The 20,274-nt window shown below is 40.8% G+C and overlaps 1 protein-coding gene across 1 annotated transcript in view; it reads right to left on the bottom strand.

Annotated features, from left to right (window-relative positions):
* The window catches only part of LOC137352331 (protogenin-like), a 139,073-nt gene that overhangs the window by 15,865 nt on the left and 102,934 nt on the right, over nucleotides 1–20,274 (bottom strand). Inside the window, exons 13-14 of the mRNA XM_068017618.1 lie at nucleotides 3,123–3,218; nucleotides 1,909–2,095 (exon numbers count right to left, since the gene is read on the bottom strand). Coding sequence (XP_067873719.1) covers nucleotides 1,909–2,095; nucleotides 3,123–3,218 — 283 coding nt within the window. The remainder of the gene's footprint in view (nucleotides 1–1,908; nucleotides 2,096–3,122; nucleotides 3,219–20,274) is intronic.

The raw sequence follows: 20,274 nt of genomic DNA on the forward strand, positions 1-20,274 counted from the left end.
TATGTCAGGTGCATAACCTTGGCAGCATGATGCCCCATAAAAGCAAAGGAGCCCATTCATGAATACTGATTGTGGCGATATTTCTTAATACACTTGCAACTGAAAATTCATATTAAAGGAGAGATATGGTCAGTCCACCTGTGGTTGTTGCTGAATTTCCCAAGTTCCACTATGCCAACCCAAACCCTCAGTGACGTAGTCTGAAATATATTGTGGCTTGTGCTAAAAATATATATTTTAACAATAGTCTCCTTTAAAGTACCTAGAACTTGACAGTACAATTTTTGTTTTCCCATGTATATCAGACTAAAATATAATGCTTCAAAAGGAAGAATAAAGTTTCCCCACATCATAGACACCCTTTATAAATGGCTGGAGATGTCAGTTTGATGAGTTTAAGCAGCAAATAAATTAATTTTTGTTTTCATGTATCCTTGTCAGTTTTAACAATGTTTGACAAAAACTATATAAACTTTCAGGATCTGAAGAATTAATAAGGCAAAATTCTCAAGAATTTTGTACTTGTTGCATTGGCAATACTCTAACAATACCATAGCAACATGAAAAAAGTCATCTAACTCCACCATTTCAATAATAGTAGTAAAAAGGATGCGAGAGGGGGGAGAGGAAAAAAAAGAGAAAAGGAAAGTCTGTGGAAAGTCCCGCCAGGGGAAAGGTTCACACAGTAAAAACAAACTTGCTTACAACGTGACTTGCCCCTTGTAATAAAAATAAGTTCTGAATTATTAAACAAAAGATGGTTAGCACCATATCTTTAGAAAAAATCAAGTGAAATTTTATGGTGCTTGTCTATAAAAGCTCAATTTAGTTAAAAGCTTCACCCTGGCTGCAGCTTTCATACTTTTATAGTGTAAACAACTAGCTGGTGTCATGCCAGAGGGACCCAATCATCTCTTTCAAATTGCTAGACAACAAGGGACACCAGTATGGGGCCTAGAAAGTTTCCTATCTGGCATTCTTGTTTGCTGTGTGATTAGATTGGAAAATTGGAGATTGACACTGAACAGCAACTATCTAGAATCACCCTGGGCAGACATGGACAAATGCAAGGCATAACAAATGAATATGCCTGCAAAGCCTGAAGGCATCCACTGAAAAGAAATAACATATGTTGTGCTGCACTGAGATACATCAGTGTAAATCTTAAATGGCTTTCTGATAGAGTTTTGTCTCAACTCCAGGCATGTAGCTTAATTTAGCTGGTTGATGGTTAATATATAGGGTGTTAAGCAAAAATGGGTCCTTTACCCTCTGATAATATTTGGAGCATGTATTCTCCCAAAAGAATCAGATTTTTTATGAGCAGAAAACGAGCTCCTTTTTATTAGTATTCTGCAGAATTGCAAACTTCACAATTTGGGAGAAGGCCAAAAAAGAGATCTGAATTAAATACTGTTTTGATGCAACAAGAAAGAGTATATTGAAGACAAACTCTTATGGAAGTTCTATTGCTTGTCAGTCACATCAGAAGAGTACAGTTGTACCTACATAAGAACTCACAGTAACATACTGCTACAAAAGCAAAATACTGCAGATGCTGGAAATCTGAAATAAAAACAAAAAGTGCTGTAAATACTCAACAGGTCAGGCAGCATCTGTGGACAGAGAAACAGAGTTAACATTTCAGGTCAATGACCTTTCATCAGAACTGAATTCTGAAGAAAAATCATCGAATCATCATCCTGAAACATTAATTCTGTTTCTCTCTCCACAGATGCTGCCAGACCTGCTGAGTATTTCCAGCATTTTCTGTTTTTATAACACACTATAACACTTGGAAAAATTATGCAGTTCTATTGTGCAATTAATAACCTCGAATCAAAAACTGTTATAAAAAGAATTGCATCACCTTGCAATATAGATTTGCAAATAAAGTTAGCAACTTACGTCTGAAGGTACATGACGAGGGAAGCATTCTGCAGCCCCACAGGATTGCAGCGGACAGTATAGTTGATCACTGCTGCAGCGGTAAAGGCTGGCTTCCCCCATTGTAAGGAGATGGAAGATGAACTATTGGCTTTTGCATACAAGTGATGAGGTGGGGGTGGAGGAGGCACCATGCGATCCCGAACAGCTATCAAGTAAGAGCACACAGCTATCAAGTAAGAACACACAGCTTCTTAATCTGTTTTGGGCTTTAAAAACATCTTTAAATACCTGTAGTATTTCATTAAATCCCAAGTGTGATTTGAATAAAGGGTAAACTGTTTCTATGGAGAATGGCTGCAAGCAAATCAAGGGACAAGTTGCTATCAAAACCCTCGGCAATGGTCAAAATAAATTCATGAAAGGTCTTCAAAGTATGCATATTGGTCATCTTAATTGGAATAATATATGCACCTTGGTCAACATATCCATCACAGCTTCCCAAAGATAATGAAGTGAAGATGTTGAACAATAAGGGTGTATTATCAAGCTCTACAGCAAAGCCAACACATTTAAAAGGATGCTTTAGGGTGATTAGAAAGAACAAATTTAGGAAAATTCTAAAGATTTTCCTACCTACTGAACAGTAAAAACATTCTTTTAACTGAAAGACATACAGAGACAGGAATGGTTTAAACTCTGAAAGAAACAGCCTCCAATTTACTGAACTACTGGGTCCTCGGTGTACTGCTCTGTACTCGACTGCTGATGATTTGGATTTGGAGTTTTGTGATAAGAAATTGCACTTCTCAACAGCTTAAGAAGCGCAATTCAAACCTATTTTTTCTCCACACACAAATGATGTTACTTTCTGCAATTAATTTTGTTTAGCCAAAATTAAGATCTTCACTCTCTATAAAACAAAAACAGGACCCAGTTTCCTATACATCAGAAATGATTGATGGGAGCTGGTGATTCTTAAAGTAACTAACTGGCTGCTTTAGTCATGACCGACAGGAGGTCGTTGTTTGCAAATGACATTTATGATAGCATTCTCATTTAACGTATAGGTATCTGGATTAATGATTTGGAGGTGAGGGTAAGATTATAGCACGGTTCACTTAAAATATAAAGCTTTCCAGGTCTAAAAGTTACTGGATTTTTCTGAAGATCACTAATTCAATGTCTGATAGTCTGCATAATTCTAAATGGAGAATTAAAAGCAAATCACTTACACACACATCCTGGGGTGCTTACAGTCTGGTCTGCCTGGTAGCCTTCACCCATATAATTGTACGCCAGCAAACGCATATGATACTTTCTTCTAGGATCTGAAAACAGCCAAGAAAATGTGATCAAAAAATGCTTGAAACGCAAAGTATCATTTCATAATTACTTTATTAAAAGAGTTGTGTATTTCCCCCTTTTTGGTCTGCTCTCTATATATCTGCATTGTGAAGAGTCTCCTTGCATAAAAGCTTTGTCCTGCTGTCACAGATTTTTAAAAAAAATGACTACTGCTCAGCACCATTTATCATGGAGAACAATTTTTGGTAATTTACATACATGTTTAATTTGGGAAGTATAAAAGTGTTAAAATATTAAGAAAACATAATTTCTGCAAAAAAAATGATTCCAAATACCATGGGATTTATTATATTTTAATCATATCTAAACATGGACTATGACTAGGGAAAAAATCAAAAACATAAGCAAAATTATAAAAAAAACTCAATGATCCTAACGTTCAATAGTGTCCTCCCACATCTAGAATGTGCTACTTTATGCTTTTTGAGAGCTCAACTCTCTTCTGCCCTCATCTTTTTAGTTTGCTTGTGCTCTTGACTATATCTCATACTGAATCCATAATAGTTGTGTACAATATCCCTTGTCCATTCAAACTTTAGGTACTCCCTACTAATGTTGACACAGTTAGAATGCAATTTGTCCATTTCTTCTGCCTTTTGTATTTTCTGACATTTTTTCACTATATGTAGAACAGGTCTCCTTCACAAATCCTGCATTCTTGTATCCAGAGTACAACCACCCTTTTTGAACATTTCAACAGGAACACAGGATGTATAAAACCATTGTAGAGGCCATTACAATCCATCTGGCCAGTCCCAAAGTTTAAAAAAAAAACCATACACAAGCTCTGATAATCATCAATCATTTTCTCAACCTAAGCATATCTGTTCAGTGGTTTTCCAACACTATCTGCCTCTCCAGGCAATCTCTAGGTATAAATCTCCCTCTATGTTGGAGTGTAGAGGCTGTGATTATGTCAAACATAAAACTGTTGAATTTATCTCGATCCAACAGAACTTTGAACAATTCAGTAAGATCACACCTGAGCCTTCTTTTTTCCAAGGGAAAACATTCCTAGTTTTGGGTGCCCAACCCTAGTCATCCTTTGCTATATGCACTCAGCAAATTTATAGTGCAAAGGTTAGAATTCTGTACAGTATGATGCTGGAACCAGTGCTTTGTAGAAGATCATGATCAAACTTTATACTCTATCTTGCTGGTTAAATGCCTTAACATCCTGTCTTTTTTTTTAAATGTTTGCCACATATTGTTTTAATGGATTCAGTGAGCAAATTAGAAGTCACTTTCCTATGCTTAATTCTGTCGACTAATTCCATTTAGTTTATAGTTCCACAGCTTATTCCCTTACTCTGTCTCATCACTGTGCTTTTATCTACATTATACCAGTCCAACTTCCTATTTTGCTGAAATTCTTTTGTATTCACCCCACTATTTATTATGCACAATAGCTTTAGTTTGTTTTCAATAGATATAATATTGAGACCCAGTAGCACATCCTGGGTCAGCAAATGTGCGAATTTAGTGGAATTGCACTACCTATTCTGGTGAGCAATCCCTCTTAAAAAAAAACTCCCCCAACTTTTTAAAAAGATGTTCATGTATAAGTACAGTGTGCATGCAGCACAGTTATGTGTACATAGTAGGCATTCTAATCACAAGCCATATTGTCATTTTAAGCTGGCATACGTCAACGAGTGTTCAAATCAGCACCAGTGTCCCCTTTATCACTGCTGATTTAAAACCCAAGGATTTATAGCAACAAACAAAGGTATAATTTTGGGTCCCAGTCTGTTTACCCCTAGCAAATTTTATTCAGCATTTCTGCAAATAACTCTTTTTCAAACATAAACTTTCAAGAGAGTTTAATTTAAATATTCATGCCAAAAAACCAGAAAGCCAAACTCTATCAGCAGCAAACAACCACACTAAACAAACTAAGAAATTGTATTTAGCATCTGCATATTTGTCCATAATTCTCAGTATCGAAATAAAAACATTGTTCTGAAGAATATGAAATACTACAAAATAAAATCATAGGGTAACTATAATCATACAAAACAACTTATCTACAAGGGACCCCTGCTGACTTCTTTAATGCCAGAGGATGGCCCCACTAACCATTTATCATACTGTCAAAAGGCTTAAAAATGTCTGCTGGCCTCCCGAGTGGTCATCCAGAACCCGGTCACTGTTCCATTAAATGGAGACAAGTGGAGGTCTAATGTCAACACAGAATTGCCCTTCCTCAGAAAGAGATACTGCTCACAGCAATGGTTTACACAATGCATCTTAACACGAGGCCTCTCTTTGTAAATGCAACCAATCCATCACTCCACAGCTCTATAAAGTTTAAGATGTTCTTATCCAAGATTGCAAAGCACCAGTATTCATCATTTTGATGACCTTTACACACTATACGTGGTGGAATTTATACAAACTGAAGCCTACACAATGTCCAATTTGAATACAACTTTCTTTAGAAAATTCAAAATGGGTACGGCATCAGTCTATTAACAGGCTGTAACTGAAATACAACTATCATTTATGAAGTACTGCTACCTAATACAAAAAAACAACGTATGTTCTTCTAAAGATGCTTCAAGTCTGTTAAATGAATTCAAATTCATTTAATTAGCGAGTGTTATGGATAATGATTACCGATAATTTTAAATACAGCTGTCCTCTAAAACTTTAACCCAAAAATGGTTTGTAAATCTCAATTGACCTGACAACAGATAAAGATTCCGCTCTTTCTTCCCCACCCCAATTTTTTCCCTTTCCTTCTGAAGTCAGTGACTCATGCTGGAGCACAGTTCCATCAGTGTCAGCAAAGTGAGACTCGAGAAGAAATGTCAACAGGGTACTTGATCATGAGAATATCCATGCAGGAGCACCTTCCAGCAGAGGTCACTAGATAGCAATCAGGAGCATGAACCTGGCTGATTTTTCCCCTCCTTAGCCAGCGGCAATGAAGGTAACTGTATCACTCTTAGTAAGATAAGCTAACAAAAGTACAGCCGCTGTGGGTCAGTTGCACATCATGAGCTACTGGAGGAGAAACCTGTGTTTTGATGTCTGTTATGTACCCATTAATAATTATACTGAATTATCATGATCATAATGAATGGCAGGATTAATTAATGTAATAATAACCAATTAATCCAGCCAAAGTAAATGCAAAACTTTTCAGATCATAACTTCCTTACTCTGCAAGGCTCTTATAAATGAACAGACTGTGGGTCCCATAGACTGGAAGCAGACAGTCCTCCCGTCACTTTTGACATAGGGACTCAAAAGGTCTTAAGGGGGCAAATGTTAGGAAAACCTGAGGGTGCATGCCTGTGTAAATTCTCTCCACTGAAAGGATTAAATAATTATATTGACAAATTACAGGCTCTACAATGCAAAGTATCTGTACTTAGCTTTTGTATTACTTAAAGATAGTTATTGGCATGTGAAGTGAATGAGAAGCACACTATAGCAAACTTAAATTGTCATTGAAAAATATCAACAAACATAAAATTACCAAACCAGCAATATATCAGTGTGCACATGTAACAGTTAGAAAGGGCCTAATAGAATAGCAGAAGTGTTTTCACAGTAGTTTTTGATTCTAGTCATCAATAAAGTTTCTACTTTAAGGACTTCTGAGCACGACAAAAAAAAGCAACAGTGAAACACCCAATATAAATCAGCTAAAGTAAACAAATGTGTGAATAAATAATCAGAGTCATAGATTATCCCCTCTAACTTGGATACGCGGAGCTCCCATTACACAGCATTACTTCTGCTGCTGTTAATGGATCATCTAAAACAAAAGCACAGCTTTTGCTGTTTTAATGGTTTCTGGTAACCAGATAACCTACAGGAGGGCTTAGATGCAGAACACTTGTAGTGCATTCAAATAATCCCCATAAAACCTGAGAGCCACCACTTATCAGGAGATCTACTGCAGACCATTATTTATTATACAACATCTTTGTTAAAAGTTCAAACAGTGGTAACAGTGGAAATCTTTACCTTAAGATAACACACCATCTTAAGTGAAGGACTATAGAGTTAATGCTGCACTATTATTGTCTCCAGCATTACTGAGATGATCTTTCTGTTAACTCTTGCTGGAGATGATCCTCTATCCCCTTGTTATTTTTACTTCAAAACTGCAGAATATACATTTAAAGGAATGAAAATTTCTTGCAACACTTCCAAATGGTCCATCACATATTTACATAAATAAGAAACACTGGAAGAGGCCAGTGGAATTTGTATTGTGTTTCTATACAAAAGGCACATTAGAAATAAACCAAGTGAAATCAGTCCAGATATCATTTATTTTTCAGAGGACATAACAAAGTCACAGAGCATTTTTAACAATATGCTATCTGGTACTTTCAGTTTAAACTGAAGTCGTGTCTATTGAAATAACTTGTGCAGTGGCAACATTGCGATATTGATGTAATTTCTGTTGCGAAATCAGTACTTGGTGCAACAGTGAATGTGTTTCTCTGGACCCAAGTATCTTGTGTAAAGAATACTGAGCTGCAGGGGAAAGAAACAGGCAGTTGTCTGTGAAAACAGAGCTCAAATATGAACGGAACAGGAGGTCGGGAAAAAAGGCATGCTAAGATAAGAGTCTAGTAAAAATAAGATACAGGAATTTTGGAGGTGACAGAATGGCAAAGTTATGAGGTAGGACCCACTTCAAATCAGTGCAGCTATAAAGGAGAAGGAAAGCCCTTAAGAGTGGAGATATGGTGGATGGTTGGCGGCAATGCCTTCAAGTGAAAGATCCAGTGAAGTACTAGTCTTAAATTATTATACAATTCTGTGCCATTGTAAGTCTTCCCTTGCCCTTCGGTTCCTGAAGGCAGCAATACATACTAGGACACAGTTTTGGAAGTGCTGGAAGCCCTTTGATTCCTCACACAAACAGTCATTCTTCCACATGAGTCTAAACATGGAGTATTGTAATGCTGTTCAACGGCAAGGGCATCCTAATTGAACCCACTCCCGTCCTCACTTGATAGCCAGGCACACTTCCAGCAGCAGTCACTGCATAAACTCAGGAACAACTATTTTTCTCCTCAATTTTGTCACGAACTAATTATCGCACTCCACTGCAGTTACTGATGAAATCAGTCACCTCAACACGGAGCAGTATCAATCCCGATATCAACTTGACCTATTTTGTTCGGCACCATCCTATTGAGTCATTCGGAAAGTAAAAGCATATTCCAGCAAGAAAACTAACAAAGAAACAAAGTAACTTGCTCATCTCAACTAATGATAACTTTGTTATTTCCTCAGATAGATAAAGGAGACTGGTTAAAAAGACTGGAGAACCACAAATTGTCCTTCACTGCGATAAGGGAATATCATACAGTTTACACCCAAGTCATTGATTTAAAAAAAACAAGTCAATTCCAGAGCCAGCTGGTCTGCTGCAACAAATCTCTGCATGGCTCAGCATCCCGCTATTAGCACATTAAAACCCAGGATAAAGCCATCAGTGAAGATCCTATTGATCTTTCCAACAGCTGCAGAAGTTACAGAACTTTTCTACCAACCAGTACAAACATTTTAATCCTAGATCAGAGCAAAACAGTCACAAACATAAAACTGCATATTCACTAAGTGCATAGTGCACAAACCATACCACAGAAGATCTCACCAGTTGAGTATTTTATGTATATAATGAAAACAAAGTATTTACTATTAAATCCAGTAGACAATTGAGGATCTTGGTTTATAATTAAACTTATACTTCTGTAATACTACTTACTGAATTCCAAATAAAGTTCAAAGTTTCTTCCTACTCATTTAGATATTAGACTTGGTTAAATGGACAGACAACCCATTTTGAAAAGAAATATTGGAACTTAAAATCAACTAGATATATGGATGCTGAGAACTGAGAGCAAATATCAAGTCTACACAGAATGAACTGGCATTGGAGATATGTTCTAGAATTGCAGAATAAAGTTGCTTGCATCCTCACTCCTCTGAGACTTCAACAGAGTCTGCTGAATCTCTCAAACTAACGAGACAGAGTTTCAAAGGATTTTTTTTTTTTTTTTAAAAGAGTCTTTAATATTTTAAAGCATGTCACAGTTCATTAGGCGCAATCTTCTGCATGAATTGAGTCACTCAGATGCAATCTACAGCATCAATGCAGCAGAGGTAAAAATTAACTGCTTGCCCATTCTGTCAGAGAAGCCCTAAGGACCGCTAACATTTCAAGACAACCTAAACAGATTCACACAAGATCTTCAGATCACATTAACTATTCCATTTTAATTCCTTTTTAGAATAAAATCTACACCCAAAAATTTGAAATATTGGGTGGAATTATTTTATTGAGAGGATGGGATCAGGGCGGGCAGTCACTTAAACCCACCCTCAGGTCGGCGTGCCAATTTCCTGATGTGAAACCAGCACGCTCCAAGTTTAAAAGGCACTGCTGAGAGCCAGAAGAGACAGCCTGCCCGATATCGCTAATTGGCCAATTAAGCCACTTAACGAGCTTGTTGTCAGCTCATTAAGGGCCAGTTTTGAATTTTCGTTCGGAAGCACAGAATCCACGCAAGGTCTGAACCACATCCGGGAGCAGGAGACACAAACAAAATGGGAAGCCATTAAGAACAGCGGGATAAGAGCAAGAGGCTGCAAAGAGGGAAAGCTGAGAAAAGGCCTTCAATCCACATGCAGCCAATCCCACAGAGTGAGGAGAATTGTGTGTCATTCTGTGATGCTCAGTTTGGGTTCCGCCAGGGACACTCAACTCCTGACCTCATTACAGCCTGGGTCCAAACATGGACAAAAGAGCTGAACTCAAGAGGTGAGGTGAGAGTGATTGCCCTATACATCAAGGCAGCATTTGACCAAGTATGGCATTAGGAGCCCTAGCAAAACTGAGGTCAATGGGAATCGGGGGGAAACTTTCCGCTGGTTGGAGTCATACCTAGCGCAAAGGAAGATGGTTGTGGTTGTTGGAGGTCAATCATCTCAGCTCCAGGACATCACTGCAGGAGTTCCTCAGGGTAGTATCCTAGGCCCAACCATCTTCAGCTGCTTCATCAATAACCTTCCTTCAATCATAAGGTCAGAATTGGGGATGTTTGCTGATGATTGCACAATGTTCAGCACCATTCGCGACTCCTCAAATACTGAAGCAGTCCGTGTAGAAATGCAGCAAGACCTGGACAATATCCAGGCTTGGGCCGATAAGTGGCAAGTAACATTCACGCCACTCAAGTGCCAGGCAATGACTATCTCAAACAAGAGAGAATCTAACCATCTCCCCATGACATTCAATGGCATTACAATTGCTGAATCCCCCACTATCAACATCCTGGGGGTTACCTGAACTGGAGTGGCTATATAAATACCATAGCTACAAGAGCAGTTCAGAGGCTAGGAATCCCAGCTAGTCACTCACCTCCTGACTCCACACAGCCTGTCCACCATCTAGAAGGCACAAGTCAGGAGTGTGATGGAATACTCTCCACTTGCCTGGATGGGTGCAGCTCCAGCAACACTCAAGCAGCTTCACACCATCCAGGACCAAGCAGCCCACTTGATTGGCACCCCATCCACAAACATTCACTCCCTTCACCACCGATGCACAGTGGCAGCAGTGTGTACCATCTACAAGATGCACTGCAGCAATGCACCAAGGCTCCTTAGACAGCACCAACTTCTACCACCTAGAAGGACAAGGGGAGCAGATTCTTGGGATCTCCACCACCTGCAAGTTCCCCTCCAAGACCACACACCATCCTGACTTGGAACTATATCACTGTTCCTTCACTGTTGCTGAGTCAAAATCCTGGAACTCCCTTCCTAACAGCACCTACTCCACATGGACTTCAGCGGTTCAAGGCGGCGGCTCACCACCACCTTCTCAAGGACAATTAGGGATGGGCAATAAATGCTGTCCTAGCCAGCGATGCCCACAAACCATGAATGAATAAAAAAAATTTCCTTACTGTTGACCAGGGCATTTTCTTTGGCAGGGGCAGCTCACGGGTTCCTGAGAGGTGGGCTCAGGAAGACGGCAGATTCCAATTGAAGGGAAGGAAGGACATAAAAGGAAATAGAATTAAGTTACTTGGAGACAGGTTTGACTAGCGACGAGGTGCAGCCTCACCAGGAGCAGAATTAGACCCATGAGCAACAGGGGCAGGAAGGCAACAAAGGTGATATCCTCAGCAGAGGGTCTACCACCAACAAAGAAGATAGCTGGACATGTTGGAATGTCAGTGTGCCTGTGCAGGCAGATAGATGCTGACCTGTGTGCCCTCATTGAGGGTCATGAGGGTTCTTGGCAGTCGTCGCCATGGTGAAATGAAGGCTCAAGTCTGCCTTCGTGCAACAGCATGGCCAATGCTTCATCAAAGTACAGTGTGATATTATTTACAACAGACACAGCCAAGTGACTTACAAAGTGACATTACCAATGGGGTGGCTTGCGCTCAGAGCGACTCCTACAAGGTGCTCCTCCGGTGATTAAGGATGAGGTGGAGGCAGACTGCTTGCTAATGTCTCTCTGGTCCTGAGATGCCCCTGGCGTTCGGCCAACTCGTGGAGGTGCCAGGGTGGGGGGGTGGAGAAGGTCACCTCCAAAGGCTGCTGCATTGGCATCATTGCAGGGGCCACTTCTGTCACAGGCCATGACTCTACAGATGCTTCATCCGTCAGAAGGGCCAAGGTAGTTGATGATGGCGGCAGAGCCCCATGAGGGGTGGTCCCCTCATCACCATCTATCGCCACCTCAGCCCTTTCATGGCACCCTTGATCACTGGAGGGAACCACCTTGGGCACAGCTGGCATCCACTCCAATATTTGTTGTGCCATTTGTGCCACCGACCGGTCAATGCTACAGACTGTAGCATACATTTCCTGCATGTCAGTATGCTGTTCTCGCATCCACTCTGAGTGATTCTGCATATGGCTCTCCATGAGGTTGGCCACTCTTTCAATATAGGAGCTCATGCGCTTAAAGCCCCGAGACATTGTGCAGCACATGAGATGAATGGACTCCTCCATTCTCATCCCATAACTCCACAGTACCTCAGCTAACTCCAACATGTGGGCACACAACTCACGCTGTTGGTCCAGGTAGAACCGCCTACTTCATGACTCCTGAGTCTGTGCATCTCTTCCCTGCTGTGCAGGGCTGCGCCTGACCTCCATCCTATGGGGGGGGACTGACCATAGCCGACTCTGCCTCCCCTGTATCCTCCTGCTCTCATATCATGAGCACTTTACCCTGTGCCACCCTCTCTAACAACGTGCTAAGATCCACCGAGGCGTACCTGCGCTGGTGGAGGGTGCGCAAGAAAGATGAGACAGTGCAGGCTCTGAGGCAGGTGTCTTCCTCCTCGGGATCTTGGTGCTGGGTGGGCTCCTGCCCCACTGCAGCTGACCTTGTGGGAGACGTAAGATGGTGATGAGAGATTGGGACAGTCAACAGATGCTTACGCTGCTTAAAATAATGAGATGACAGCTTGTGCTTTGACAGCTTGTTGCATGGGGAGCATTGCCAAGCATCCCCTGAACCTGGAGAGGTTGCGATGTTTCCATCCTATCCACGGCAGACCCTCATTTCTTCATCTCCAGCATCCCTGTGGCTTGAAGCTAAGGTGGCCATTCATCTGGTTTTGTACCAGGCAGTCGGGATTTCAGCGCATCTGTCTTCGTGCTCATTTTAATTAATTGTATCAGCGGGCCTCAATCATATAACCATTTTTGCGTGTGCAAATATGCAGGAGTTGGCGGGCTTGGGGGATGGGGGGACCTGTGCCCAGTATTCCTGGCCTCCGCCAGTGGCCACCCTACTTGATACTCTGTGGCCGAACTACACCAACGACCTAAGCTATAACACGCCACTGCCCAGGCATGCCCCCTCGTGCTCCCTGGCATTCAACTCCTGCTTGGCCTGCAAGATGAAGAAAGATGAAGTTAGGACAATGCCCCTCTCGCTCATCTCTCTCAGCTTTTCAGTTGCACAGTTGCAGTGTGCATTCAGCCTCCTGTCCAACATCAACCCTCAGGATACCTGTTGCTTTTGCACTCTGGTGAACAGTGACCAGGAGACATGCCATCTGGGTCTATATTTGGACTCACCTTTCCAGACCCGAGAAGTTTCCAGCACTGCATCCAGTTCCACCTCACCACTTCACTGCTGCTGACCTCTTGAGCCACCTCCAGCCAGGCCCTCTTAGTGAGCCTTGCAGGCTTTCTGCTGCCACTGGGAGGAAACAGGATGCTTCTGCGCTTAATCGCCACCTCCAGTAGCACCTACAGTGAGGGGTCAGAGAAATGGGGGGGCTGCCCTGGCACAGGGGGCCTCCCTTCTCACTCCCTCTGCTCCTTCTGCCATCCTTTGGACGAACAGCAACCTCAGCAATCGCTGCCATCTGCATTAAATCAAGCCTGCTGCTGCCTATGTCGCACCTCCTCAATGTGTGCCACCACTAATTGGGCAGCGAATGTTGACTGTACGCCAATTAGCTACTTTCCATTTGGAAATTGCAACACAAGTGCGTTGCCGTGCAGTGCAGGTCGGAACCTGGAAGTAATCACGACACTCTTTCACACTTCACCTTTCCCATGGCACCAACATCCTTTCCATAATGGGGTACCCCAAACTGCACACTGTACTCAACTGATGTTTAAATAATGTTCTTGCACAAATTCATCATCCTCTCCTTGCTTTTCTATTTACTGCCTTTAAACCTTAGACAGTACCTTCCAAACCCATGACCTCTACCACCCAGAAGGACAAGGGCAGCAAATACATGGGAACAACACCACCTGCAAGTTCCCCTCCAAGCCACACACGATCCTGACTTGGAACTATATCGCCGTTCCTTCACTGTCGCTGGGTCAAAATCCTGGAATTCCCTTCCTAACAGCACTGTGGGTGTACCTACCCCAAATGGACTGCAGCGGTTCAAGAAGGCAGCTCACCACCACCTTCTCAAGGGCAATTAGGGATGGGCAATAAATGCTGGCCTGGCCAGTGACGCCCACATCCCATTAATGAATAATAAAACCTAATGCTGAGAAGCCCATTTATCCTTTTTATAGCCTTTTCTACTTGGCGTTCCTGCTTTTAAAAATAGTGTATCTGTACCCCTACATCTCGCAACCCTCTGCTTTATGAAGATTTATACTGTCCTTTTTCACAAAATATACCATTTCACATTAGCCACATAGCTGCCCACTCTTGAATGGGAGAGGAATAATTTTGTACGAGAGAGATAAATATATCATATTGCTTTAAAAGAAATGAAATTTCAATAAAAATAACTGATTATCTGTCTGTTGTCAAATGGAAAAAGTTGGAATTTATTGAAAATAACCAAGTCATTAGAGGATGGAAATTGAATTTGCAAGTCTGTGTGATTCTTCAATTCCCACCTGGGTACAGGACTCTATATTGTGGCACAATGCATTTACTCGATAGCTTCTGACATGGTACTGCAGCATGCCGGAGCATACTCAACATCCATCAATGAAACTTGCTCAATCAGGATAAGATTTCCCCATGCAAAAACAAAAAGTGCTGGAAATACTCAGCAGGTCTGGCAGCATCTGTGGAGAGAGAAGCAAAGTTAACATTTAAGGTCTGTGACCTTTCTGTTCCAGATTTCCAACATTTGCAGTATTTTACTTTTATTTTAAGATTTCCCCATGCTTATTTTTGGGATTGCCAGATGTTATCCTACATCAAATTGGGAATTAAAGAAGCACACAAAGACACGCAAGTTCATTGCCCCATGTCCACTTTTGAGTTACTCCTCCCCAACCTTTCATATCTAAACTAGCCCACAACCCAAGACATGCAACACGGAGTGCAATACCTCCAATATTCCCTCCTTTTTGGGGAGTGCCTTGCTTGCTCTTAGCACCTTCCCATGTTTAAATTAGAAGCTTGCATTGCCCCCCCAATAAGTCAATGGATAAAACTGCTATGTTAGTGGGTCATGCAGGAATCTCACCTGTGTGGAGTTGATTTATCTCAGCTGGATAAGGAGGAAATGCTGCAATGTATTTGTTTCCATAGGGTAAAAGAAAAAATTTGTATAGAGCCGTTAGTAATAATCCAAGTCTGAATCACTGGATTTGCTGCATTATTGCAACTTTTACTTAATAAACTTACTCAGAATATGTGGATTTTTGAAAAAAATTTAAGTTTTCACATGGTGTAGTTTTTCTTAAACTGCACTATTAGAAAGTCTTTTATGCAATGTTTGCTGGTGTTAAAACATGATACATTTCTGGTGTGGTCACATATGATCTCTGCACTGTCCCATGGCATCATTTTACTACCTGTCTTCAATGCCCTGCAGTGACACAGTGCATGGGTTCTGGCACCAGTCCGCTGGAGTAGAAGGCTTATAGCCACAACTGTGCAAAAAAAGGTTATTTGGAAAAAATCAGTTTTGGTTCCACCATAGGCCCAGTGGGTAAGATACCACCCTATCTTATCCCAAGCAATACAGACCTGAAAGCCCTACATTTGATGGTGCTGAGCTGCTGATAGCAGCCAGGGTAGAAGCTGGAATGCTGCAAGTGACCAAGCACCCCTCAGCTAGGGGCGCAGGAAGCACAAATTAGTCAGAGGGCCCACTACTGATAGCCATCTAGTTACTTGTGCCCAATAGTTCAGATGTGTTGGTGTCAGATAAGAAGAAGATTGACCTCCATGGCCTGTCAAACCTTACTATCCATGCTGCCAAATGAAGAATGGCTAATTTGACATAGCACCAAAGGCTTTCTGGCACCCATAGAACTGGATCTCAGCAAGAGTCAGTGGCGTTGAGAGATGGGACAGAAACTGGGGTGGGGGTGAGGGCCAGGGAAAAGATGGTGCAATAGCGGTGAGCACAAATGTTTTCACACCCAGTGACCCATGTGATTAAACACATTTGCAGTTGTACCATGATGTGCCCGAATCATCAATTGAGGTTTTTTTTTTGGTCTTCCCCTTTTATGCCCATAGTTTCCCCAGAAGCTGTTGGCTCTTGTGTGGATGCAGTACAACGGGCAGCAGCAGTTCTCCAGTACCTTATCCGAGGGCTTATAATTCAATGCATCCCTCAACAGTGAATACTGTTGGGATCCGATCACAGTAAAGCCCCAACATCCGATGTCCACATATATTTTACAGCAGTGATCAGGAGCAGGAACTCTGGCTGACTTTGCCTTTCCCTAGCCCAGAGACACTGAAGTCAGTTAGTCTGTTGACATCATGCGAAGAAATGTCACGCAGCTGCGATTCTCAATGTCTCAATTGGATATGTAAAAATTTCCTTTTGTTTTCTAGTAGCAATCTTCTATTCAGTCACCTCAATCATGAAAGAACGAGAATGGTGTCAACAGTAGTACTAAGTTGCCATGTAAATGAAAACAGCATTCTTCAACTTTTCACTTTTGGTATCAGCAAAGCATCGCACTGGTGAGTCTTAGAGATTGGTAACCTTAATTGTTCATTTAAAAAGTTGCACCAACATGTCAGTAAATCATTTTGGACTACTTGCCAAATGCATCATTGCTGGCAAATGTTTGCTAATCATTCATTACCAATGACAAGCTGTAAATAGCTTTGCTTCAAAAAGGCAATTCCTCCTTCTGTTAGAAATATTTGCAAATCTCAAAAGTCCTTCAAAAAAAGGCTAGCAGGTCACCAGTAAGGAAAAAAAATAAGATGAATCTGGGGTCAAAACCATGGAGAAATGCTTTTCTAAAGGGTCATTCCACCCACACAAACCTTCATTTAGTGGTGATAAAGACAAAGGCAGAGCCCTGAAAAACCAGACCTCACAGCTCTAAAAAGGTCCCCTCTGGGACCAAGCAACAGATAAGGGCTGGCTAGACAAGACAAAAACAATGCCTGCAAAGAAAATTTACAGCTCTGAGTACTTAATACAAGATGGGGTTTATCAGAGTAAGGCATGCAAAATTCTAGCCTGTGATCCAGGATAAAGTTTTGATTGCAAGCAAAATGTTGCTGCCTTCTATGCTGTCCAGATCCTAGTGAGCTCACAGTATATTGTCCTGCAACCGTCCAGTGGGCTAGCCTGCTGGGGTGAATACAGTGCCCCAAGCCCATTCTCAGAATACAATAAAGCTGCAGCAATTATGCAGGAAAGAATCCAACCATGTTAGATGGTGACATCTGGGCCATGCCCTTTGACACGCTTAGAATCTGCCTTGACTAAAGCCTGCTTTTGAAGCAAAGAGAGACTGAAGTCTGGGGGACTGCAAAGGGAGTAGTGACACAACAAAGCCAAAAGTAAGCTGTATGATGTTACAGAAACCTCCTGAAAGGTTAGTTTCTCTACTCAAAACAGCTAGAATACAGTTTTTGCTGCATTTAATTTATGCAATCAGTGCAAATATATCTAGGTATTGACTATCAGTTCAAGTAACAACCAATCTACTCAAAAAGCTATAAAAACATTTCTCCCATTTTGCAGCACAATAAACACTGGGATAAATTTACACCCATAGTAAGCCACATTCCATTCACATTCAGGTGATTCAAACTAAGTGGGCCATTCATCCAACTTTTACTGCTGCCTTGATTTAATATAAAATGATCAGTTTGACAAGTACTGAATTTACATTTGCCATACAAAGGCGATAGAGATGTGCATAGTGAGCCAGATATAATTCTCTGATGGCAGCAAATGTCAATCTGGCAGCAGTAGCCAAAGGTGGGTGTTTATAATCCAAATCAAACTTGGAATAAATAATTCCTCCCCATCTACATCAAAACATTTACCGTGGATCAACAAAGTCAAATCTGCAATTGTAGTGTAAACCAGGTTGGAGAGATTTAATTGCTGCTCCCATTGTAAATCCTTCCACTTCTTCATGGTCACCTGATGTTTATGATTTATTTGTGCAATCCTGCCTATCTTAAGCCTTTGTTCTGCCCCCTTTGAAGGCCTTCGGGTCAAACACTCCCTTCACTCCTCCACCCCACCCCCATCTTCCAAAATAAGTGGTTCCTTTTCTACTGGGCAGTGTTATTTGGAGGTGAAAAATCTTAAGCAAGATAACACCAAAAGAGAAAAAAAGTCATTAAGGGTGGTCTCAAAATGACAGAATAATTTGCATTATAAGCAGATTAATGGAGGTCCAGCTGATATTTCAGTAAGTAACATATACCATTGTAAATAGTGTTAAGAAAGGGAGATATCAGTTTTGTCCAAAATGTGCCCTCAGGCCTAGAAATACATTTTCTTCTAGAATCAACATGGCTCTATTAGCTTTTCATGGGTTAACTACCATTGTGACCTTGTAATAGAATGAAAACTTACATTTATCAAACTGGTTAAATTAAGACAACAACCTTGTGCTTGATACAAAGAACAGAACTACTGGACACAAGCATTCAAACTTAACTACACAACTTTGCTGGCTGCAATAACCTTCTTCTCAACAATACTTTTATTTCTCCACAGCTGTGAGCCATTCAGTAGTGCAATACTGCATGATTTAACAGTACTTAGTTGGGGATCAGAATAAGAATCTGTTAAATGGAAATGAGTTTTTCATTCAACGTAGTTTATATAAAATCAACTCACTGAGAAGGAATTATTAAAGTTATATCACAACTGAACAGATTTCAAACATTCAAACTCAAGAATTTTTTTTTAGTATTGACTTTTAATGTTTCCTTTCAATTAAAGTTAATTTAGACTTAAATAGTTGTCATCAGTGTCCTCTCCATGGTACTCGAACAGCAACATGAGTAAAATAGTCTTTTTACCTTTGGTGTTACAGTTGGGCCTAATTCCGTCTGCTGAAGAAGTCGGTTCAAATGAGCCAACTGCCACTACTGGCATTGGTAAAAGCACATCAGTTTCCCTGATGCACTGGTGACATGGTATCTCCAATCTCTAGTGGTCAGAGGTGATTAGTCTGCATCTGTTTTCCTAGCAGCCTATGGGGTGGAAAGTGCCATCCATATTTCCTGAGGTCTATGGACATTCACATGCCAGTCTGTGTTTGGATTTGACTTTGCAAGTATTTGGATTAAGAGGGGACTTTGTGGGAAGAGGGTGGCATTTTTCAGCATCTCATTGATTTTTAAAAAGATTTTCCAAAAAATAAAATTGGAGCAGAGCATCTTTATATATTTGTGTATTTTGGATCACTGGTAACTGTTCAGATTATGGATTTCAAAATAAAGATATAAATACTTTCCAAAGAACAACAAAGCAGCTGATTAAGAATTCTCAAATCCTTCAGTTGTTTTGTATCCATATAACTTGGAAACGACGGCTACTTTTTTTTTTAAAAAACACCATATCCTAACATTCTTCTACTGTATAAACGTATGGGTCTATAGAATTTGCACAGATCATGAAGGAGGAAAGATTAACCCTTGAAGACTTTGGCACAGTGGGATAGCTATTGGTCTGTTGCTCAAAGATGTCCCAGTCTTGAAGTCTTTGAGAAGACAACTGAGGGCACTTTTCTATCTTTTTAATACAATGGAAAGGAAACGACGTGGGAGAAGTTCCTATCAATATAATCTAACCACAATTCCACCTACGACATCCTACTAAATCGGTTGTTTATGTTATAGAGTTGCTAAAGTTCTTTTAGATAAAAGCAGCAGGAAATATTCATACAATTGGTCCAGAAAGACTTTTTCAGATTCCAATTAGAGCAAGTCAAACTAACACAGCAAAGCTGCTTTACTGCAAGATAATGGTCAATTTTCATTTAGCACTCAAGGCTTTTAGGAGGGATCCGTCAGATAAAGTGAAGACCATGAAAAAAGTGACACGCACTTCCAACCTCTCTGATATGGGTTCGATGCTTCCTAAAACTGTAATTTAAAAATAGAAGTTGGAATTATCAATATGCCGGCATGGACTCAATGGGCCATAAATGACCATGAAATCTTATGACATTTCCCTCTTATGACATTTTCCTCAGAAGTATTTTGAACTTGGGGCAAAAGGTCTCAACACACATGTGTAAGATTCTATAGCAAGCACTAATAATTACTGAATGTGAAGTCTTCAA

This window comes from Heterodontus francisci, chromosome 38 (assembly GCF_036365525.1).
Source record: "Heterodontus francisci isolate sHetFra1 chromosome 38, sHetFra1.hap1, whole genome shotgun sequence".
In the NCBI taxonomy this organism is placed as follows: domain Eukaryota; kingdom Metazoa; phylum Chordata; class Chondrichthyes; order Heterodontiformes; family Heterodontidae; genus Heterodontus; species Heterodontus francisci.